Source organism: Nomascus leucogenys, chromosome 7b, assembly GCF_006542625.1.
Source record: "Nomascus leucogenys isolate Asia chromosome 7b, Asia_NLE_v1, whole genome shotgun sequence".
Lineage (NCBI taxonomy): Eukaryota > Metazoa > Chordata > Mammalia > Primates > Hylobatidae > Nomascus > Nomascus leucogenys.
This window is the reverse complement of record NC_044387.1, coordinates 48,154,081-48,178,599: the sequence shown is the minus strand read 5'-3', so window position 1 is coordinate 48,178,599 and position 24,519 is coordinate 48,154,081. Positions and strand designations below refer to the sequence as shown.

General features: G+C 48.3%; 1 protein-coding gene across 2 annotated transcripts in view; it reads left to right on the top strand.

Annotated features, from left to right (window-relative positions):
- PI4KA (phosphatidylinositol 4-kinase alpha) overlaps positions 1 to 24,519 on the top strand; it is a 147,403-nt gene that overhangs the window by 87,654 nt on the left and 35,230 nt on the right. For both annotated transcript variants that reach the window (XM_003281433.4, XM_030815901.1), the window contains exons 20-30: positions 2,110 to 2,218; positions 2,566 to 2,702; positions 2,852 to 2,985; positions 6,434 to 6,516; positions 14,641 to 14,711; positions 14,794 to 14,918; positions 16,074 to 16,155; positions 16,453 to 16,536; positions 17,823 to 17,912; positions 20,148 to 20,267; positions 23,134 to 23,226. In XM_003281433.4, the coding sequence (XP_003281481.2) occupies positions 2,110 to 2,218; positions 2,566 to 2,702; positions 2,852 to 2,985; positions 6,434 to 6,516; positions 14,641 to 14,711; positions 14,794 to 14,918; positions 16,074 to 16,155; positions 16,453 to 16,536; positions 17,823 to 17,912; positions 20,148 to 20,267; positions 23,134 to 23,226 (1,128 nt within the window). The remainder of the gene's footprint in view (positions 1 to 2,109; positions 2,219 to 2,565; positions 2,703 to 2,851; positions 2,986 to 6,433; positions 6,517 to 14,640; positions 14,712 to 14,793; positions 14,919 to 16,073; positions 16,156 to 16,452; positions 16,537 to 17,822; positions 17,913 to 20,147; positions 20,268 to 23,133; positions 23,227 to 24,519) is intronic.

The window sequence follows — 24,519 nt, the reverse complement described above, 5'->3', positions numbered from 1 at the left end:
TGAAACCCCATCTCTACTAAAAATACAAAAATTAGCGGAGCATAGTGGTGCATGCCCATAGTCCCAGCTACTCAGGAGGCTGAGGCAGGAGAATTGCTTTAACCTGGGAGGCAAAGGTTGCAGGTGCCTCGGCACTCCAGCCTGGGCGACAGAGCAAGACTCCATCTCAAAAAGTATAAATAAAATAATAATTAGCTGGACATGGTGGAGCACACCTGTTCTCCCTGCTACTGGGAAGGCTGAGGTGGGAGGATCACTTGAGCCTGGGAGATCGAGGTCAGTGCTGTAGTGGTCTATGATTATGCCACTGCACTCCAGCCTGGGTAACACATTGAGACCCTATCTCAAAAATAATTAATGTATTATACTTTTTTTTTTTTTGAGACGGAGTCTCGCTCTGTTGCCCAGGCTAGAGTGCAGTGGCGCCATCTTGGCTCACTGCAAGCTCCACCTCCCAGGTTCACGCCATTCTGCCTCAGTCTTCCGAGTAGCTGGGACTATAGGCGCCCGCCACCACGCCTGGCTAATTTTTTTGTATTTTTTAGTAGAGACGGGGTTTCACCGTGTTAGCCAGAATGGTCTCGATCTCCTGACCTCGTGATCTGCCCGCCTCGGCCTCCCAAAGTGCTGGGATTACAGGCGTGAGCCACCATGCCCGGCCAATTTATTATACTCTTAATATACCATTACTTATTTAAATGCCCCTTTCAGGTGGACATTTAGTGTGTTTCTATTTATTTTGCTGTTACAACATTTTTGTGCCTAAATCAGCTTCTTAAAATTTTTTGGATGGATTTCTCAGGGATGGGATTTTGGGTGAAATATGTGGGGATATTTAGAATTTCTGATGCATATTACCAAATTGCTTTCAAAGAAGTGTTGTGACAGTTTACAGTCCTGCCTGCTGTGCATGATGTGTCACAGCCCATCCCATTGTGCCCTCCTCGCCTTAAGAGATGATGTCTTCATCTCTCCCACGTCTCTGTCCCTGGCCCAGTGCCTGGCCCATACTGGGTGCTCATAAGTGTTTGGAGGTAGCAAAGCCCCTGCTTACCACAGGCTCAACACCACTGATGGGAGCTCGACATCCACTGGGGGGTCTGTAAGGATCAGCCTGTCCAGCCGGGCATCGTGCACAAGTTAAACCTTCTGGTTTTTTTGAGATAGAGTTTTGCCCTTGTTGCCCAGGCTGGAGTGCAATGGTACGATCTTGGCTCACTGTAACCTCTGCCTCCCGGGTTCAAGCAGTTCCCCTGCCTCAGCCTCCCGAGTAGCTGGGATTACAGGTGCCTGCCACCACGCCCAGCTAATTTTTTGTATTTTTAGTAGAGGTGGGGTTTCCCCATGTTGGCCAGGCTGGTCTTGAACTCCTGACCTCAGGTGATCTGCCCACCTCAGCCTCCCAAAATGTTGGGATTACAGGCGTGAGCCACCGTGCCTGGCCAAGTTTAACCATTTATGCCACTGATGAGTCTCTCCCTGCTTCCCACCAGCATCTGGAGCAGGAACACAGGGACAACAGCCTGCACCCAAGCAACTCTGCTTTACCTGTTACATATATGGGGATTCTGCCGAAGATTACTGTTTGGAAAATTTGTGCTGCCTGGCCCATGAGAGTTCTTGGGCTCTCCCTGCCTCCCCAGTGGCATCCCTTCCTCCAAGCTCTGGCTCATATCCATTGTTTGCCTTTCCTGAGCATTTGTTGCCCTCCACAGTGCCAGGCTTAGGTCCTAATGCTTTTGTGGCTGGACAGGCTGCCTTCTCTTCTCTCCTGGCTAAGCTTTCCTCAAATGTTAACTCAGAGACCCATGACACTTTCTCTGGGAACTCCACCCCACTGTAACTGCTCACCTGCCTCCAAACTAGACAGGAAGTCCTTCAAGTGCAGGAACAGGGCTTTTTCCTCCCTGGCACAGCACTAGGGACTCAGTAAATGAATGGATGGACAATGCTTATTGGCAAAATTATCACTGCTCAGTGTGCCTTTTCCTACCCAGTCTGAGTTTCTGAGAATGCTCTTAGAGAATGAATCTGTGGTTGATTTTACACCTACAGGGTTTAGGGTTTCCTGAGCAAATAACCTTTCTCCCTCTCTTCTTGGCGCATCAGCTCACCCGACGACTGCCGCCCATCAAAGAAGCTAAGCCTCGGTTACAGAAGCTCTTCCGAGACTTCTGGCTGTATTCTGTTCTGATGGGATTCGCTGTGGAGGGCTCAGGTAGGGGGATCATCTCTCTCCCGGGGAAGACGGAGTGCAGAATGAAGGTAAAGGTGAGGTCAGAGCCCACATAATTATGAATGCGAGCATGTTTAAATGAGTCCACATGCAGCTGCTTCTTCCTGCAAGTATTTGCAAGTGTTACTGTCCCCAGATGTAGTTTAGGGTGCTGAGAATGCCACACACCTTAGGAAAAGTCTGTCCAAGTTAGGTAACAGACTCGTTTCTGTGCCTAGTTTTTGGGATAGTTGTCTCAAAGGACCCATGACTATAGAAATTGTCAGTCAACCTCACTGCAGTGCTTTCTGACCAAGGTGATTTCCTCATTTATGTTCACTTTATTGCAGGACTCTGGCCAGAAGAATGGTACGAGGGGGTCTGTGAAATAGCCACTAAGTCCCCCTTGCTCACCTTTCCCAGCAAGGAACCACTGCGGTCCGTCCTCCAATATAACTCAGCCATGAAGAACGACACAGTCACCCCCGTAAGGATTCACATCTCATTTTTACCATGCTCTGTGTGCCAATTAGGGCAGATTCTTTCATTGCCATTATTAACACATGTTGCCAGCCACTGGGACCTGTTTGTCCTGGGAGGTGCCCCATGAGCCCTCGGATGTTTCTCTCCCTCCAGGCTGAGCTGAGTGAGCTCCGCAGCACCATCATCAACCTGTTGGACCCCCCTCCCGAGGTGTCCGCACTCATCAACAAGCTGGACTTCGCTATGTCCACCTACCTCCTCTCTGTGTACCGGCTGGAGTACATGAGGTACACATGCCTTCACCACCATGCACATGCACATGCACATCCACATTTGAGCAGGGTTTTCATTTTTGTGCCCTCGTAAGCATGAGACTTTTTTCAACTTCTCCCAAGACGTGCAAACTTTCTGAAAAACCAAGCAAAAACACCCTCTACTTTTCTCGTATGCCCCTCCTTCATGACCACCAGACGCCATGTCTAGTAACACCTCCCAGTATCTAAGCTCCACATCATCCCCTCTCTAATAGGAAACAGGCTTCTGAGCAGTTGCAGTCAGTGTTGTGAATTCAGCCCACGGACTGAACGAGGCCCTTCTGAGGACCCAGCCTCACTGAGTGCATGTCTAGGACACTCACTGAGCTGTTTCCCAGGACCACGGTTGAGTACAAACAGCAAATTCGACATGGGGTGGGGCCGGCTTCAAAACAATCCTGCATGTGGCCTGATGCTCAGGACACACCTGTGGCCACAGCAGTCCTAACAGTGGTAGTGACACTTAGGATCTACAGCTGTTATCATGTTGACCTCAGAAGTAAGCATGGATTGAGTGCCTGTGCTGTACCAGGTACTGTGCTGCATTACACATGTTTACGCACTCCCCGACACGCTTGTGAGGTAGGCAGTGTTATACAGACCTGCTGTGCTGAGGCCTCAGGTGCCCTGGGACAGCAGCTGAGTGCATTGGCTACAAAATGATGATTCCTGTCATCAAGAAAAGGTCAAATTACACTCAGCTTAAGTCACGGGAGGGATGCAAATAAGTCGTAGAATAATTTCTTTCCCAAATGATTTGAAAAAGAAAGTGTTCCTAAAAGAAAGGCTACTTGGAAAACACTATTTTAGCCTTTCTTTGTTGCCACCAGCCCTCTAGTAAAATAGTCCTTGAAAGCTCAATACATAAAAGAAGAGCAGGGTGCTTTGGTTTCATGGGAATGCACCCCACCCTCCTGCTCAGTCTCCTCCTCCCTGCCCTCAGCCCAGGGCTCCACACAGAGCCAAATATGGAAATCAGTGACCCACTCTCCCCAAGTCCCACAGAGCCAAGGGAGTGTTAACTTTGTTCTTTTTTCATTGTAAGTGTCTTTTATTTTGGCCAGATGTGGTGGCTCACACCTGTAACCCCAGCACTTTAGGAGGCCAAGGCGAGTGGATCACCTGAGGTCAGTAGTTCGAGACCAGCCTGGCCAACGTGGTGAAACCCCGTCTCTACTAAAAATACAAAAATTAGCCAGACATGGTGGCGGGTGCCTGTAGTCCCAGCTACTCGGGAGGCTAAGGCAGGAGAATGGCATGAACCCAGGAGGTAGAGCTTGCAGTGAGCCGAGATCGCACCACTGCACTCCAGCCTGGGTGACAGAGCGAGACTCCATCTCAAAAAAAAAAAAAAAAAGGACATTACACAAAAATGGCTAGGCACGGCCGGTTGCAGTGGCTCACACCTGTCATCCCAGCACTTTGGGAGGCCGAGGCAGGCAGATCATGAGGTCAGGAGTTCGAGACCAGTCTGACCAACATGGTGAAACCCCGTCTCTACTAAAAATATAAAAATTAGCTGAGCGTGGTAGTGCATGCCTGTAATCCCAGCTACTGAGGAGGCTGAGGCAGGAGAATTGCTTGACCCAGGAGGTAGAAGTTGCAGTGAGCCAAGATGGTGCCACTGCATTGCAGCCTGGGCGACAGAGTGAGACTCCGTCTCAAAAAAACAAATGGCTAGGCAGTGGCTCATGCCTATAATCCCAGCATTTTGAGAGGTGGGAGGATCACTTGAGCCCGGAAGTTTTGAGCTTATGCAACAGAGCAAGAACTTGTGTCTACGCCCCCCCCCCCAAAAAAAAAAAAAGAAAAACCCTAGCCAGTTGTGGTGGCACATGCCTGTAGTCCCAGCTACTCAGGAGGCTGACGCAAGAGGGTTGCTTAAGCCTAGGAGGTTGAGGCTGCAGTGAGCTATGATCAAACCACTGCACTCCAGCCTGGGCAAAAGACCCTGTCTCAGAAAAACAGAACATTTATACAAAATCTTGTAAAATAAGTAGAGAGAGAAAAAACACTGACCTCACCATCATTCCCTATAGCCTGTTAGTATAGCTGTTTGTAATCTTTTTTCTAAACAATGTATTTTCAAAGAAAAAGCCAAAACAAAACAAGCCAGACCCAAACAGAGCAAAAACACGGCTTTCATCCCAGCATGTATGGTTAGAAGAGTTATCTCCAGACCCTCTCAACCTCATGTGGTTTGAAGGCAGAGCTACCTCTGCCTTTCACATGAGTATGCCCCTGAGTAGTTTTCTCAGGTTCTCAGGACAGGCTCTTAACTGGCAGAGGAAGACTCTAAGATGCAGCCCATAGCAGCTCCTGCGAGCCCACCTTCCACCTCGGGCTGCCTACCAGGCCCTTGAGAGCACTCTGTTAGCATAGAGAGGCAACTTCAAAGCCTTTATTCAGGAACCTGGCTCAGGTTCCCAGCCACTGGGTATTGAGAGAACTTTAAAACCACAAAGTGGAGAATTTGGGAAATCAAGTTAAAGGTGTGTGCACGTGCACACTCAAATGCGTGTGCTGAAAGCCACCTGGCCTGCCCTCCTGAGGCTTAACTCTTGACAGGCTGGTGCAGAGGCCAAAAGACATGGCCTGCCGAGCCACTGCTGCCTTAGTGGAGCCCCTGGAACTCTGAACAGCCCTTCACAGCACCCATGGGACAAGTGCATGCGCTTTTTCCTTTTTCTCCCTTTCCGCCTGAGGTTAAAGATACTTTTTACCATAAAAGAAAAATGTACAGGATGCATAAAACAAAAAAGAGAAGAGAAAACACTGGAATAATACAGAAGATACTAAAGATGAAAAAATACAGGTGTCACCTTTGTAGATGTGAATACCTCATTTCTACTATCCTACTGTTAATGGCCTCTTAATTTTCCTCTAGAAATTTTCTGTACATAGGCAAGCATGCATAGCCTACACATGCACATGCAAAGACAGGCCTTTAGGAAACCTGTCAGTGGGATCATGCTGGACATGTGTTCCCTGCACCTTGCTTTTTTCTGTTGGTAGTATGTCTCGGACTTTTTTTGTAACAGCACACATAGAGAGCTACCTCTCATTTGGTGGCTGCATGATGTGTCATCGAATGGGTATACTTTGGCTTATCTGCCCAGTCTTCTATTGATGGGCATTCAGAGTCTTTCCATTTTGGATAATGCAGTCAGTGCTGTTAGGAGAATCTTTGCACATGTAACCCTCAAGATATATCCTAATGGTGGCGCTGCTGGAGTGAAAAATATGGGAATGTATAATAGATGGTGCACATCACCCTCCAAAAAGTCCACGTCAGTGTGCGCCCTTATGAATGGCAGAGGGCAAATGTTCTTCACATCCTTACCACTTATGGGCAGTGTCAATTCTGTTGTAGGGAGGGCCCAGATTTTTCAAAATGTATTTAAAGCTGTTTTCTTCTTAGGGTACTGCGTTCAACAGATCCTGATCGCTTCCAGGTAATGTTCTGCTACTTTGAGGATAAAGCTATTCAGAAAGACAAATCTGGTAAGCTCATTATTACAGTGCTTTCATGATGAATTGACCTTTAATAGGATAAAAAGGAGTACTACTTCCTCTTTTCTGTCTACATGTAGAAAATGTTTTATGAAGTTAAATACTGCATGAGAAAGATCAGTATAAAACATATAGCCTTCAAATATACGCCTCAATGGTTCTGCCACTGGTGCAAGGGCCCCGAACAGAAGGATGGTCATTCTAGCCCACTATCTATGCTCAAGTGTGCTCCAGCACTCATCTAGAGGGACTAGGGCTCCTCTGATGGTCACTGATGGACCTGCAGCATCTTGCTGTTGCCAGAGAGCAGTCATGGTTTTTAAACGTCAGGAGCAGGAAACACAGTAGCTCGTGCCTGTAGTCCCAAGTTACTTGGGAGACTGAGTGGGAGGATTGCTTGAGCCCAGGAGTTCAAGGTTACAATGAGCTGTGATCATGCCACTGCATTCCGGATGCAACTTGTCATCAGACCCTGAGTGCACAGAGGGCCTCAGCTGTTACCAGCCCTAGCCCAGAAAACCAACTCCTAGGAAGACAGAGAAATGGGGGAAACTGTAGGAAGGCATAGAAATGTTACAATTATCAAAACCCTATGAAGACAAAGCTAACATAAGAATAAAAAGGAGAGATGGAAACTGGGAAGGGTACCAGGAGACCCTCTGGATTGATGGAAGTGTCCTCTAGATTGTTTGGGTAGTGGTCGCGTGAGTGTGTACAGTTGTTAAGTCATGGAATTGAGCATATAAGAGCTGTGGATTTTATTATATGCAAATTATACCTCAATTTTTTAAAATTGCAAAAGGCTAATATTAGTTTTACAAAAATGTATTTAGCCAATAAAAAGAGATATTAAAATAGAGACAACAAAGGAAAAAGTTAAATGCTGTGTATAAGCACTTTTTGGCCAGTTTTAGTGTAAGGGCACTAAGAAGTCTGATTTATAAGGTGTTTAAAATCAGAAATTTAAAATATGCTGAAATGTTAGACCTAAGTTGTAATTAAATGCTTAGAATAATTTGATTATTTTTGTAATTATGATGAAATCATGTTTAAATATGCAAAGGAATTGGGGAGAATCCACAAATTTTGATTAACTGTATGAATAAATTCTTTGAGGCATGCTTATTGATAAATTCTTGAGATTGACAAATTTAGTATTAATGAAGTACAACTAGCAGTGTGTAGTCCTTTCCGCACCAGAAGCCGTTGATAGGTTGGTGAATCTATCAACTTGTTCTTGCTTATGGAGAAATTATTTCCGATACTTCTTGTACCATTTTTTCTTTTGTTGAAAAATCAGGCTGGGCACAGTGGCTCACAGCTGTAATCCCAGCACTTTGGGAGGCTGAGGCGGGTGGATCACCTGAGGTCAGGAGTTCGAGACCAGCCTGGCCAACATGGTGAAACCCCGTCTCTACTAAAAAGAAAAAAATTGGCTGGGCGTGGTGGCTCACGCCTATAATACCAGCACTTTGAGAGGCTGAGGCGGGCCGATCACAAGGTCAGGAGATCAAGACCATCCTGGCTAACATAGTGAAACCCCATCTCTACTAAAAATACAAAAAATTAGCCAGGCGTGGTGGCGGGCGCCTGTAGTCCCAGCTACTCGGGAGGCTGAGGCAGGAGAATGGCGTGAACCCGGGAGGTGAAGCTTGCAGTGAGTGGAGATCGCGCAACTGTACTCCAGCCTGGGTGACAGAGTGAGACTCTGTCTCAAAAATAAATAAATAAGTAAATAAATAAGCCGAGCGCGGTGGTGCTCGCCTGTAGTCCCAGCTGCTCGGGAGGCTGAGGCAGGAGAATTGCTTGAACCTGGGAGGCGGAGGTTGAGGTGAGCCGAGATCATGCCTCAGCACTCCAGCCTGGGTGACAGAGAGACTCTGTCTCAAAAAAAAAAAAGAAAAGAAAAAGAAAAACCAATGCTTCAAGAAATGTTTTTTAAAAATCACCCCAGGCCAGGCGCAGTGGCTTACGCCTGTGATCTCAATACTTTGGGAGGCCAAGCCAAGTGGATTACTTGAGGCCAGGAGTTTAAGACCAGCCTGGGCTACATAGCAATACCCCATCTGTACAAAAAATATAATTATCTGGGCATGGTGGAACATGCCTGTCGTCCTAGCTAGTCTGGAGGCTGAGGCAGAGGAATCCCTTGAGCCCAGTTCAAGGTTGAAGTGAGCCAGGATCGCACCACTGCACTCCAGCATAGGTGACAGCCTAGGTGACCCTGTCTCTTAAAAAACAAACAAAAAAATGCCCCAGGGGCTCTGAGATACTGCTTCAAGTAAGACTCTTATAGTAAGTCCTTTGCGGAGCACTTCACACTGCTGTACAACAGTCAGGAAGTCAGGTGCATGAATTTATTTTTGCAGCTGGGAGCCAGTGGAGTTGGCAAGGAAAGACTGTGAGGGTTTTGGAAGCTCCCCCTGCTGGCAGTAGGGGGAGGATTAGAGTGAGCAAGGAGCCCATTTGAGGCCAGGGATGGAAGGTGCAGGCAGGCAGTTTCTACAGAGAAGCCTCTTCCAGAGGGGATGTCAGACACAGGGCGGGGTGGGGGCCACACTCAGAGAGTCTCACACACATGCCCCAGGACCACTTGGGGCTATAAGAGAGGTGCTGTCAAGCTCTGGCTGAACTGTTCATTGATCTGTTCCCCTCATCCATCCATCTTGCATTTGTCCGTGTAGCAGCAGATTTTGTGCTAAGTTTTGTGCTAGACCAGGGGTGTCCAATTTTTTGGCTTCCCTGAGCCACATTGGAAGAAAAAGAATTGTCTTGGGCCACATGTAAAACACACTAACACTCACAATAGCTAATGAGCAAAAAAAAAGAAAGAAAAAATCACACAAAAAAATCCTATAATGTTTTAAGACATTTAAGACACAGAATCTCATAATTTTTTTTTTTTTTTGAGATGGAGTCTCGCTCTGTCGCCCAAGCTGGAGTGCAGTGAAGCAATCTCAGCTCACTGCAAGCTCCGCCTCCCAGGTTCATGCCATTCTCCTGCCTCAGCCTCCCAAGTAGCTGGGACTACAGGTGCCCGCCACCACGCCCGGCTAATTTTTTGTACTTTTAGTAGAGACGGGGTTTCACTGTGTTAGCCAGAATGGTCTCGATCTCCTGACCTCGTGATCCGCCCGCCTTGGCCTCCCAAAGTGCTGGGATTACAAGCGTGAGCCACCGCGCCCGGCGCAGAATCTCATAATGTTTAAGTTTACGAATTTGTGTTGTGTTGGGCCGCATTCAAAGCCATCCTGGGCTGCATATGGACTGCGGATTGGAAAAGCTTGTGCTAGACAATTGGCCCACCCTGCAATTCTTTGGTTCTAGGAGAGAGACTAAGCAAGAACAAAATTGAAACTGCCAACCTCTAGGAGAATTAAGCACCTAGCACGTTATTCAGACAAGACCTGAGGAGACAAAAAAAGGAAGAAAAAGGCTGGGTGCGGTAGCTCACGCCTGTAATCCCAGCACTCTGGGAGGCTGAAGTGGGTGGATCACTTGATGTCAGGAGTTTGAGACCAGCCTGGCCAACATGGTGAAACCCCCATCTCTACTAAAAATACAAAAATTAGCCAGGTGCGGTGGCGTGCGCCTGTAGTCCCGGCTACTTGGGAGGCTGAGGCAGGAGAATCACTTGAACCTGGGAGGCAGAGGTTGCAGTGAGCTGAGATCACACCACACACTCCAGCCTGGGAGACAGAGTGAGACTCCATCTCAAAAAAAAAAAAGGAAGAAGGAGAACCTAGCAGATTTTGCCAGCCTTCTAGAGAATATTCATAAACCGAATCAGATCCCTTTCTGAAGTGAGATGTCTCATTCACCCTTCTCTCTGAGCTGTTTTTCTGTTCCTGTGACATCAGAGGACATTAAATTGTTCCGGGGGACTGATTGTTCCTCCTCACCTTAATTCAAAATAAAGCGATTTTCATTTTTGCAGTACATTGTACTCTTCCACATGGTTTCAAACTGATTATTTTTGTTCTGAGCGTGGCACTTAACCAGTAATGTACAGCTATTGAATTTACATCCCTCTGATATTTTTCCTCTAAAACATGAAAGATAAGAAGGAAATGTCTTTGGAGACATATATTATTCTTGAATTTTCAGAACCTACCAGGAGGAGAGGGTATATGAAATATCTAGCAGCCCCACTAAAGTGGGGACTTCTGCCTCCTCTCTGCAGGCATAAGACGAGCCTCTGTATGTTCTCAGCTGCACAGGAACGTGAGGGCAGGAGCCTGCTGCTCACCTGCCCACCATCCTGTGAGTCAGTTCACCAGTAATCCAGAGCTAAACTAAGGGGTTGAGAGGAGAGTGGCCTTTTTAAAGTAAAAATCTTACTTTCCTTAGGGCCGGGTGTGGTAGCTCACACCTGTAATCTCAGCACTTTGGGAGCCGAGGCGGGTGGATCACTTGAGGTCAGGAGTTTGAGACCAGCCTAGCCAACATGATGAAACCTCGTCTCTACTAAAAATATAAAAATTAGCTGGGTGTGGTGGCAGGTGACTGTAATCCCAGCTACTTGGGAAGCTGAGGTAGGAGAATCACTTGAACCTGGGAGGCAGAGGTTGGAGTGAGCCAAGATCACACCACTGCGCTCCAGCCTGGGCAACAGAGCAAGACTGTGCCTCAAAAAAAATTTTTTTTTTAATCTCCTTAGATGCTACTACATGATATTGATTGGCATCTGATGACTATCTGATTATCAGGAATTTACAGTTTCAGTTTCCAAAGAACTATATGAAAAAACTACTAGGCCAGGCGCGGTGGCTCACGCCTGTAATCCCAGCACTTTGGGAGGCCAAGGCGGGTGGATCACTTGAGGTCAGGAGTTTGAGACCAGCCTGACCAACATGGAGAAACCCCATTTCTACTAAAAATACAAAATTAGCCCTGCGTGGTGGCGCATGCCTGTAATCCCACCTACTCGGGAGGCTGAGACAGGAGAATTGCTTGAATCTGGGAATGCAACCCATCGGAGGTTGCAGTGAGCTGAGATTGCGCCACTGCGCTCCAGCCTGGGCGACGAGCGAAACTCCGTCTCAAAAAGTTAAAAAAAAAAAAAAAAAAACTATTATACTAAACACATGGCCCAAAATAAGATTTCACCCACCCAACCCAGCCTCTTAAGAAAGCAGCCTCTCACTACCCTTGAGCATCTGTCCGGGTCACACTGATAACTTTTCAAATTGCTGAGGTCCCGCTTACCCTCATAACAGATAGCTATGAAAGGTCTCTTTATGTCTCAGGCTCCATGCTTGGCGTGAGGTGCAAAGCTGATAGCACCTGCCTTGTCTCTCTGCCTGGAGGCAGAGGGCAGACCCGGCATGTAGTCATGCAAATTAAAAACACTGGATAGAGAAACAGCATTATGGAGTGTGAACTGGCATTTTATTACAGTTTCTTCATCTGATCTGCACTGTGATGATCACTGTGTTCTGTTGCTTTTTTTCTTTTTCTTTTCTTTTCTTTTTTTTTTGATACAGTGTCTCGCTCTGTCACCCAGCCTAGAGTGCAGTGGCACAATCTCAGCTCCCTGCAACCTCTACCTCCCAGGCTCAAGTGATTCTCATGCCCCAGCCTCCCAAGTAGCTGGAATTACAGGTGTGCACCACCACACCCAGCTAATTTTTGTATTTTTAGTAGAGATGGGGTTTCACCATGTTGGCCAGGCTGGTCTCAAACTCCTGACCTCAAGTGATCCATCTGCCTCAGCCTCCCAAGGTGCTGGGATTACAGGCATGAGCCACTGTGCCCGGCCCATTCTGTTGCCTTTTACAGCCTACTTGGCACCTCTGTAACAATGAGCATATCCGGTGCTCAGATCTTGGTTTCTAAGTAGTATTCTCCAATAAAAGGAACCAGGGCTCCATGGAGAAATGGTTGATTCTGGGGAGGCCGGTACAGGATGAGCCTGGGGCACCTTGTTGCACCAGAAAGTAAGGATACGCCAAGAAAGAAAAAGAAAAGACAAGACATGGGGCCTGTCCAAATGACACAGGAGCCAATCTGAAAGAGCTCCGAGTGGCCAAAGCTGGAATGATTTGAACAGAATAAATAGTATTGGATTATAACCCAACGAATAAACATCCACGGTTCTGTAATGATTAGACTATTGAATAAATAAAAAATGGGGAAAAAGGCTGAACCTTCCTTACAGAATTCCAGTTACTATGAATAAAAATAGAAGGGACTGGGCACGGTGGCTCATGCCTGTAATCCTATCATTATGGGAGGTCAAGCCAGGAGGATTGCTTGAGCCCAGGAGTTCAAGACCAGCCTAGGCAACAAAGCGATACCCTGTCCCTAAAAAATAAATTTTTGTTTTGTTTTGTTTTGAGACGGAGTCTCGCTCTGTCACCCAGGCTGGAGTGCAGTGGCATGATCTTGGCTCACTGCAACTTCTGCCTCCTGGGGTCCAGCGATTCTCCTGCCTCAGCCTCCCGAGTAGCTGGGATTACAGTGGCATGCTACCATGCCTGGCTAATTTTTGTATTTTTAGTAAAGACGGGGTTTCACCCTGTTGGTCAGGCTGGTCTCGAACTCCTGACCTCGTGATCCACCCACCTCAGCCTCTCAGAGTGCTGGGATTATGGGCGTGAGCCACCATACCTGGCCAACATTTTTTAAAAAGTAGAAAGAATGAGGGAAATAGAAAATTCCTATGACAACCACAGTAACTACTGCAGGCAGAATTCACTCATGGATGCCAAAGTGAAGGGGCAAAATCTTAAAAGAGAGACATGATCTCTGCATAACTTCAAAGTATCTTCCCCAAAATATCAATCGCTGTGGTGGCTGTAATTCTCATCCACAAATTTCCTTCAGGAGGTAGCATTTAATTCCTTAGCTCTGAATGTGGGCTGTCCTTAGTGACTTGCTTCTAAAGAATAGAGAAAGGGGACTGGGCATAGTGGCTCATGCCTGTAATCCTAGCACTTTAGGAGGCCGAGGCAGAAGGATTGCTTGACCCAGGAGTTCAAGACCAGCCTGGGCTACATAGTGAGACTCCCAGTCTCTACAAAAAATAATAAATTAGCTGAGCATGGTGTTGTACATCTGTAATCCCAGCCACCAGGGAGGCTGAGGTGGGAGGATCCCTTGAGCCTGGGAGTTCAAAGTTGCAGCTGAGCTATGATCTCAACATTGTACTCCAGCCTGGGCAACAAAGTGAGACCCTGTCTCAAAAAAAAAAAAATAGAAAAAGGGAAAAACGGTAACACAAACCAAGTGGTCAAGGTTAGGTTCACCCAGTAATAAGAGATACTGTTATCACATACCCCTTATGTGATGCAGAAAGAGCACATCCGGGCCGGACACGGTGGCTCATGCCTGTAATCCCAGCACTTTGGGAGGCCGAGGCGGGCGAATCACGATGTCAGGAGATCAAGACCATCCTGGCCCATGTGGTGAAACCCCGTCTCTACTAAAAATACAAAAAATTAGCCGGGCGTGGTGGCAGGCGCCTGTAGTCTCAGCTGCTGGGGAGGCTGAGGCAGGAGAATGGCGTGAACCCAGGAGGCAGAGGTTGCAGTGAGCCAAGATCGCGCCACAGCACTCCAGCCTGGGCAACAGAGCGAGACTCGATCTCAAAAAAAAAGAGAAAAAAAGAAAGGGCACATCCACTCTATGGAGTTCTCCCTCAAATCCTGTAACCCTAGTCTAATCGTGGGCAAGCATCAGACAAACCTAAATTAGGGGACATTCAACAAAATAACTGTTCTTCAAAAGTGTCAAAGTCACAAAAGACATTGACAGACTGAGGAGTCACCACATATTGGAGGGGAGTAGGAGACACAGAGATTAAATGCCACCTGGTGTCCTGGGTTGGATGCTGGAACAGAAGAGGGGCATGTGTGGGAGACCTGGGAAATCCAGACAAGGTCTGAAGTTTAGGTAATAGGATTATATTAATATCTGACTCAGTTTTGACACATCAGCCTGGTTACTGCAGATGTTAAAATCCAGGGAAGCTAGGTGAAGGGTATGTGGGAGCTCTGTGCTGTCTTTGCCACTCTCTGTAAGTCTAAAATCATTTCAAAAGAAAATGATTGAAAGTTGCTAGGATTCTCTCTCTGTTCCTGCACCTTATCCGTGGAAACCTTCTCGTTTCAGGGATGATGCAGTGTGTGATTGCAGTCGCGGACAAAGTATTTGATGCCTTCCTGAACATGATGGCGGATAAAGTAAGCCTCTCCAGCATGAATGCGTGTCTGTATGCTGGAGGCATCTGGGGCACTGCGGTACCTGTTTCTTTTGCATCTCTAGGCCAAGACCAAGGAGAACGAGGAGGAGCTGGAGCGGCACGCTCAGTTCCTGTTGGTGAACTTCAACCACATCCACAAGAGGATAAGGAGGGTGGCAGACAAGTATCTATCTGGTCTGGTGGATAAGTAAGCTCATTTTCCTGCTAATGTTTTGTGTGTATGTATATAAACTTCTGTGATTTCAAATGCTGGGAAAAATCATCCTTATATTATTAGCCTAGGAAAAAATGGAGTCAGAATGAAAACTCCTAAGGGTGATGCAGCCTCCCTCCAATGTCCGTGAGTTTCCTGCAGAGTCTGAATTTTGGTCCAGAAACTTCTGTTCATTCTGAGCTATTGATGTTACTTACAGCACGTTTGCTGGGTGCCACATCCCTGTGTCTCTCAATTCCACCCACTCTGGCATGACCTGGTGCACCATCTTCTAGCCCAGGGCCCAGCCAGAGGTCCCCTGGTAAAATCAGTATCTTTGGGCTTCTCAGGAACAAAAGCCCACACAGACCCTTCTGTGCTGTACACTCTTCGTTCTGGGAGCCAAAACAGACCTTGCTGGGACATGTCCCCACACTGATGAGAACTCTCACAGGTGGGCTGGACCAGCTTCTCCAAGGTGAGAAGGCCAGAGGCAGCAAAACACCCACACGGAGGCTGCCTGCAGTTCCCCAGAGGTATCCAGCGGTTCTGGAGCCTGTCACAGATGCTGTGTGCCTGGTCCAGGCAGCAGCGCCATCAAAGGTGGTCAGGAGCCAGCCAGGGGTCACAAGAATGAGTCAGCGTGTATCTGAGCTGGGCCTCCTGAGCAGTGGGCCACTGGTGGGTCACAGCTGTGCAGAGACACCTCTCCTTCAGCCCTGGGGCCATCAGAGCCCATGGTCTGTCTTACCCCAGGGTGTCAGGTAGATACTGTTGTTTTCTCCATTATGTGAGAAATAATGGAGAACCCTGTTCAGAAACTTAGAGGATTGCTTTGGGAAGTGAGGAGTGTCCTAGCCAGTGCATAACCAAGGCAGTTGGTGTCAGGTTTATAGCAGGTCACTTGGGACGTGTCTGGTCCTAAGAAGTGGGGCTGTCAGGGGCCTGGGGAGCCTTTCTGACCAGGCACTGCTCACCTTACTGCAGTGAGCCTGAGGAGGCCAGGCATCCTGCTGCAAAGGCCTCCTGACCTCCTCCTTCAGCTGGCCTGAAGCAGTATGGGCTCGGGCTGGCAGCTGAGGGGGCTCCTAGAAGCAGACCTTCCTTGGAGGTTTGTCTCTTGGTCCTGAGAGCTGGCTCTTGGTGCAGGTTTCCCCACTTGCTCTGGAGCGGGACTGTGCTGAAGACCATGCTGGACATCCTGCAGACCCTGTCACTGTCACTGAGCGCTGTGAGTGTCCCCAGGAGACCTAGGGCCCAAACACCACCAGCACTACCACCACCCCGCCGGCCCTGTCCGCCCTGTGTTGTGGCATGCTTCTCTGACAATAAGCCTGAACGTAATTAATGCTACAGGTGTTGAGTTGGGGGTGAGGGGGCCCAAATCCACCTGGTGTTTTGCAGTAAGTTGCATCAAGTATGGAGGCCTGTCACAGACAGACAGGTGGTGGGAAGGGGTGGCCCATGTGCTTGCTAGTGGCAACTTGGGGAAGGCAGTTTGGAAGAGGGAGTCTTGCTGTGCTTGCAGGATATTCACAAGGACCAGCCTTACTATGACATCCCCGACGCCCCCTACCGGATCACGGTTCCTGACACATACGAAGCCCGTGAGGTAGGCCCGACACAATCCCCTGCATTAAGGGCCATCTTTACCACAGTTCCCTGAGTATGTCCACGAGGTGGTCAACCTGCATGAGCTCACCCAGTCCCCAGCAATTTGAGGTGTGAGTGGTACTGGCCCCATCCCCCAGTGAGGAGACCAAGCCATTGCCAGGCCCCACCATGTGCAAGGGCAGCTGGCTGCCCCTAGGTTGCTCTATCTTCCAAGCCCAGCTCTCCCACCTCAGCCATGTTGACTCAGCTGTGTTCTCAGTTTAGCTGCCAAAGAGGTCTTCAGCTACCAGCCAGTTTATAGCCTCTGGAGTCTGCATCGCACAAGCATGATTTTCAGGTGGACTTCACTTCTCTGAGGTGCACTGACATTTTGTTATTGTGGTGATAGGGGATCATGCCTTTGACTTGTGCTATCCAATGGGAAAACTGGCAGAATAAATCACTCCAAAAGAGGAGGATGTACTGGGTCTCTCCTCTCCCCAACTCGGTCTCAGAGCCCTCACTGTGGCAAGACTGAAACTCAGCTCACAGCTCCTTCAGCCTGGGCTGAGTCATGTCCTACCTCTGGACCTCCCTTCCAGACCAGCTGTCAATGGGGAGTTTCCCACAGAGTGGTGTGGCACCGAAGAGGATTTTGCCACCCAGAGCCTGCCCTTCCGTCCAGTCCGAGACCCAGGACACAAGTTGCACACTGTCCCTGTGACATTATTCATGTAGATTCTGCCACAAACCTGTGCAGGAATTACAGATCATAGTGTGTGTGGGCTTCCTGGCCCCAGGGGCCTTGAGCTTCAAACTTAGTGGCTGTGCTAGTCTCTTGGGCTTCTGTAGCAAAAGACAACAGGCGGGGCAGCTTGAAAGGACAGACATTGATTGTCACAGTTCTGAGGGCCGAAGTGTAAAATCAAAGTGTTGGCAGAGCTGGTTTCTATGGAGACCTGTCTCCTTGGCTTGTGAATGGCAGCCTTCTCCCTGTGTCTTTACGTGTTCTTCCCTCTGTGCACACCCTCCTCCCTGCCCCAGTATTTCTGTGTGTCCAGATTTCTTCTCCACACACGTAAGGAAGGATACTGTCCAGATTGGATCAGGACCTACCCTATCAGCCTTTTAATTGAATCACCTCTTTAAAGCCCTGTCTCCAAATGAGTTCCACTCTGAGGTACTGGTACCAGTTAAGGCACAGCATAGGGATTTGGGGAGACACAGTTCAGCCCATGACAGTCACTACGGCAGCTCAGATGAACCAACCTCGGGTTGTTGAGAAGCAGCTTCACCCTCTTCCAGAGCATTGTGAAGGACTTCGCTGCACGCTGTGGGATGATCCTGCAGGAGGCCATGAAGTGGGCGCCTACCGTCACCAAGTCCCACCTGCAGGTACTTTCTTGAAACCATCAAAAGGTAATCTCCATAAGCTCCTTCAAGCTCCCCAGAAAGCTTTACAGAGACATGGAGAACTCAAAATCCAAATAGCACTAGTGTGAATGGAGACTGGAAACATCAGTCTAGGGCCTGAGAATAATAGATGCCTCAGAGGCTGCTCTGTGTTAGGAGGGCCTGTGGGGCAAGTGCTGGCCAGGGCACAAGGAGGGCATCTGATGGCTCACACCAGGTGAGGTCCCAGGTCTGTGGCAGGACTTGGGGGCTGCTCACGAGAGCAAGGGCTTTTGTGGTGGATGTGAGAGGCTGCCAGATGGCAGCATCTCTAAGGGCCAAGTGCATTGCTGGCACCTATGCCCAAAGGCGGGGGTCTGACCAAGGCTGGTGGAGCAGAGGCAGAGTTGGGGACTTGTGTCCCATTAAAGCTCCACATAAAAGCTGCACATGTAGGTGCATGGGAGTCTTTCAGATAAAAACACTGGCTTGGAAACTCAGATGGCCACGAGGTAAACCATGTAATGCCACAGGGTGTGAGAGGAAAGAATTGCCTTAAAAGGAATCAAAGATGAGAAAAATACCTCTGGAAGGAATCTGTGTTAGCAGAGAGTGGGTGTGCTGAGAGGAACTCTTGTGAGGTTTACCTTGGCAGCACTTTAAAGATGAAACAGGTTCAAAAGTGTTTCTGGTTGTGGAGTCCTGGAAGGATAGAGCAGCCAGCTCCAAGAGCTCTGAGAGCTGTGTGGAAATGCAGTGGCAAGAAACGATTTCCCTTTGTTCATTTACAGCAAAAGGGCCTCAGGTCCCAAGGCTGTCTGTCGTCTGAAGAGAGGAGGCCCCCTCTAATGCCTAGAAAGTTTAAGTGGACAAAAAAAGCAGCTGATAGAGCTTTTTACTGTCTCACGCAGGTCTGGCCTAAGAAGGAAATGGAAAATGAAAAGGCTTGAAGTGGTCTTGATTTTTCCACTAGGTGTCCCCTTGGCGTGCCCCAGGCCTGCCCTTTCACTTCGCCTGCAGTGCACTTATTCCCCACCCTCCATGCCCAGCCTCAGCCTTCCGCAAACCTGCCCTCTCCTCCACCCACCAGAGTAGTCTGGTTTTAATAGGATATCTGGTCAGTGTACTTCCCTTTTAAACTTGATCATTAGTCACTCTTCATCGCCATGGTGTCCAAGGATGGGTTTCTGGAGCTCCAGGAGCCCCCTAAAACCATTGAGACAATCTGCATGTACATACTCCTGTACATTCTTCTTAAGGGAATTAGTTAGTTCACGCCTGTAAACACCTTTGCGTGACCCTGGAGGCCATTCTCGCCTGGCCCGCATCTGGCCTAGGCTTGCCCCCACCCTTGAGACCCTTGTCCTTGGTACTCCTGCAGGCTGAGCCCCCTGTGGTCCCCAGAGCAGGAGGCCTCCCTCACACCTCTGGGCTCTGCCAGGTATCCCATTGCCCAGCACCCTTCTCCCACTGGGTGGCCAGGTGGACACAGGTGTTGTTCTTCGTTCCTGCTGTCCAGTTCTCCCACACCAGGCTGCCGGTATGCTGCAGTAAAGAACCGAGGCTCCACACCACGCAGCCTGCCTGTTGACCGCAAGGCCAAGGCTTTGTAGCTTATTTGCTTGGTGGCTACCACAGCAGATGCTTAGCAAGGATGTGCTGAAAGAATAAATGGCCCTCCCCCATTGACGGTGCAACACCGCAGTGACTGCATGACAGCCGCTCAGGGAATTGGCCTCGTCCTCAGTCAAATGAGCAGTAGCTGGTCAGAGAGGGGCTTTGACTTACTGACAGCCCCACAGCTAGTTAGGGAGGGGCAGACTCAGGACAGAAACCCAGTGTTTGGTCCATTTGCCCACACGTTAATTTATAAAGTTTTATTTTCTCCTTTAAATTAAATAGCAAGGCCAGACATAGTGGCTCATGCCTGTAATCCTGACATTTTGGGATGCTGAGGCGGGAGGATCACTTGAGCCCAGGAATTCAAGCCAGCTTGAGCAATATAGTGAGACACCATCTCTACAAAAAAAATTACAAAATTAGCCAGGCATAGTGGCGTGCCCCTATAGTCCCAGCTACTTGGGAAGCTAAGGCGGGAGGATGGCTTGAGTCTAAGAGGTCGAGGCTGCAGTGAGCCACGATCGTGCCACCACACTCCAGCCTGGGTGACAGAGCGAGACCCTGCCTCTAAAAAAATCAGATAAATAACTGAAACCCCATGTGTTTTTCCTATTTCAGGAATATCTGAACAAACATCAGAACTGGGTGTCAGGACTGTCCCAGCACACGGGGCTGGCCATGGCCACTGAGAGCATCCTTCACTTTGCTGGCTACAATAAGCAGAACACAACTCTCGGGGTATGTGCGAGCCTTCTGAAGAGCAGTGACCCCTTAGACCATAGGAGCCACAGTGCAGGGGAAGGCCTAGAGCTCAGCTATCACTTTTCATGACGCACATGAGTACATGCAGGATGCTGTGGATGTCTGTTGACAATGGTAGTGGTGCAAGCCGCACCTTGGCCCAAAGAAGAGGTGGCCATTGAAATGAGTGTTTCCTTATTGTGCTTTTTTTTTTTTAAATTTATGGATTTATGGGGATCAGTGCTTGATACGTCAATGATCAGATTTTGATTTGAATGTCCCCATCTGAGAGGATGGAAACAGAGCTCCACTGGACACGGGCAGCACGATGCCACAGTTGCACTTATCTGGAGCGTATACTGGACTCCTGAACAGTTCTGTTTTCTGCAGGTGCTGAACCGCATGTGAATGCCTTCAGCTTCTTGTTCTGCCAGAGATTAATCTAGAGGACAGAGGGTTCACACAGCAATACTTTCTGAGTTAAATTAGAGCTAAGAGTTAAATAGGATTAAAGCAGGCAGTTCCACCTGGCCATGTGACTGGGGCTGGTCACAGAGATTCTGTTGGTTAATGTGAATCTGGAGCCTGGCCATGTGTGCTTCCCAACTCTCTCCAAATGGAGTGTGGGATGGGATATGTGGAGGTGCAGAGGCTGAGCACCCAGGAGGAAGGGTGACAGGCCTCCCTTGGGATACCAGCAGGAGAGAGGGGCCTGAGTGTCCTCTGGCCTTTGTGGTGCCTGAGGCTGTGCCAGAGAAGGCTGGTGTCTTCTCGCCTCATTTTGCTATCAGGGCACTTCCCTCGAGGTCACTGCACTATCTCTAAAGACACCAGTCTAGCAAACATGGTTGAGCTGGGTCCAGCTTGCACCTGCAGGGCCGCCCGCCCCGGGCCTCCTACTCTGATGGGGCACCAGGTATCAGTGCCCTGACCTGGACGTCTCTGCCACTGGGTGGCCACAGAGGCCAGAGGCGGAACTCATAGACTGTGTTTATGACAGTCATAAGCCTTTTCCTTTTTGGAGGTGGTAGGAGCAAAGCTTTATTACATAAAATAGAATATGTGTTCCCATTTGTAAGCCTTTTCTAGACTCTAGCCAGCTGTCTTGTGAAAGATCTGTTTTGCCTAAAATATTTTGTTCTTTTTCCCCAGAAAATTTGATGTAAGTTAGGTTTTCTCTAACTTATTTTTTTTAATCTTTGAAAATTAATTCTGCGGCCAGGCACGGTGGCTCACGCCTGTAATCCCGGCACTTTGGGAGGCCAAGGCAGGCAGATCACGAGGTCAGGAGATTGAGACCATCCTGGCCAACACGGTGAAACCCTGTCTCTACTAAAAATACAAAAAATTAGCCGGGCGTGGTGGCGGGTGCCTGTAGTTCCAGCTATTCGGGAGGCTGAGGCAGGAGAATGGCGCGAACTCAGGAGGCGGAGCTTGCAGTGAGCCGAGATCGTGCCACTGCACTCCAGCCTGGGCAACATAGCGAGACTCCATCTCAAAAAAAAAAAAAAAAAATTATTTTTTTTTTTTTTTTTTTTTTGATGAAACCCCATCTCTACTAAAAATATAAGAATTAGCCAGGCATGGTGACACACACCTGTAATCCCAGCTACTCAAGAGGCTGAGGCAGGAGAATCACTTGAACCAGGGAGGCGGAGGCTGCAGTGAGCCGAGATCGCATTGGGCAGTCAGGAGTGATGGTGGAAGGGAGGGAGCTGGCCTGCACTGCCCACCAAGTGCTGTTTGCCATGCCAGGGCATTGTGTGTGTCATTACATTGAACCTGTAACAACATTGTGAGAGGGCCACTCTTACGCCCACTTTACAGATGAGCATATTGAGGCTCAGAGACATTGACTTCCCAGGGTCTCACAGCTGATTAGTGTCGGAGCCAAGCTCTAACTCAGTCCTGCTTGGTGCCAAAGACCACATTGTTTCCAGAAAATGTAAAGCAATTTTACATGATCTGTTTTTTTAAATAAACCAGTTTAATAATTTCATGAGAAAAATCATGTATTTTTGTTCTTGTTTGTATTTTGATGTTCCCCATCATCTATATTTTCTTCTCCTGGTCCTCTTTCTCCACACCATGTCCCCTCAAAAAAAATCCCTCTGAACTCAAAACAGTTGAGAAGCTCACTTTCCCCGTTAGTACTGATGCTAAAGGGAAATGCGAAAGGAGGTCCTTTTCAATGCATGCTGTACTCTGCAGTGACCGTGGATGAACAGGAACTGAAAGGTGTGGCACAGCAGCCAGCCTGGGTTAGGAAGCCAGGTCACTGAGGCCCTGGGGCTGAGAGGCTGAGGCTGAAGCAGAGAGAGTGGCTGGAGGGGTTGAGTGGGCAGGCGGTAGTTTTCAAATATTTTTCTCCCATTCTGTGGGTTGCCTTTGTATTCAAGGTGTACCCTTTTCTGTCTCTTCCCATTAGACTGAAGAGCAGCCAGCAGATGTTTAAGAGCCTGCTGGCCTTGGCTCTCCCCTTCAGCCCCTTTACGGTCTGTAAGTGACATTTATAAGCTGCACGCACAACTCTCAAGGAGATGGCTGTGAATGCTTTCATGGCGTTTCCATCACAGGTGACAATTACTCTCACAATCTAGTGATTCTTTCTCTTGCAAAGGCCTATTTACCAGTAGCAGAAACTGCCTTCCAGAGACTTTTTTTTTAATTTCTTACGGAACATATCAAACTGCTGGGTATTCTAAAATATTTTGCTTTATTAACTTGCCAGCAGTGAAGATTTTTATTAATAGTAACCCCCAGATCCGAGTGTGACTTCTTAATTGGGTTTAGGCTTAGCCATGGTAAACACGAGAAAAGGATAGTGCTGCCATAGTCTAAAATAATGGTTATTTGTCTGTAGGCAACTCAGCTGACCGAGCGCCCGGCCTGTGTGAAGAAAGACTACTCCAACTTCATGGCATCCCTGAATTTGCGCAACCGCTACGCAGGCGAGGTACTTCTCTTGTCCTTGCACACTAGGTCCTTTAAAGTGTCCTCTTGTTTTGATACCTGTTGGCTGCTTCCTAGTGGAAAATGAACAAAGGGTCCAGGTGATGGAGAATTAACATATTTTAGGAGGATTTAAAGGGCACATTTTAGGAGGATTCTTGGCACATTCCAGAGTGTTTATGACAGTTACTTATTTTTTCCACAAGAGGGTAACTCTATGTACACTCTGGCTACACTGAATCAAGGTTTTTAATTTTTTTGGCTTTTTTTTAAAGCAGTAACAAACATTTACATGCCATAGGCTCTTGGGCACTTGGTAAGATGTATGTATTATTATTCCAGTTTTATAGATAAATGGAGGTTCCCAAGATTAAGTAATTTGCCAAAGTCGCACAAGTGGAGTGGGATCTGGAACCACATCTTCCAACTCCACATCATGGGCTTTCACCCACCACACCACAGTTTATTCCAGCCTGACCAGTGCTATCACATCTCTGGGCCTCCATTTCCTGCTCCATAAACTCAGAAGCTAATCTACACCATTTCTTTTTGTTTGTTTGTTTGTTTTGGTTTTGGTTTTGAGACGGAGTCTCGCTCTGTCACCCAGGCTGGAGTGCAGTGGCACAATCTTGGCTCACTGCAAGCTCCACTTCCCAGGTTCACGCCATTCTCCTGCCTCAGCCTCCCAAGTAGCTGGGACTACAGGCACCCACCACCACGCCCAGCTAATTTTTTGTATTTTTAGTGGAGACGGGGTTTCACTGTGTTAGCCAGGATGGTCTTGATCTGACCTCATGATCTGCCCTCCTCAGCCTCCCAAACTGCTGGGATTACAGGTGTGAGCCACCGCGCCCAGCCTAGTCTATACCATTTCTAAGCTCCCTGGCGACTCTGAAAGTCTATCAGTGGCCTGGTCTGAGTGGGAGTTCACTCCTTCTTAGCACTCTGTCACTTGTATGTTCTTTTCTCTGGAAAAAAAAGTTATATTTGTCTTTAAAAATAGATAGGTTGGCCAAGCACGGTGGCTCATGCCAGTAATCCCAGCACTTTGGGAGGCCGAGACAGGAGGATCACCTGAGCCCAGGAGTTCGAGGATGCAGTGAACTATGATCGCACCACTGCACTCCAGCCTGGGCAACAGAGCAAGACTCTGTCTCAAAGAAAAAATTATTAATAATAGTAAGGAGGGCTGGGTGTGGCCGCTCACACCTGTAATCCCAGCACTTTGGGAGGCCAAGGTGGGTGGATTACTTGAGGTCAGGAGTTCGAGACCAGCCTGGCCAACATGGTGAAACCC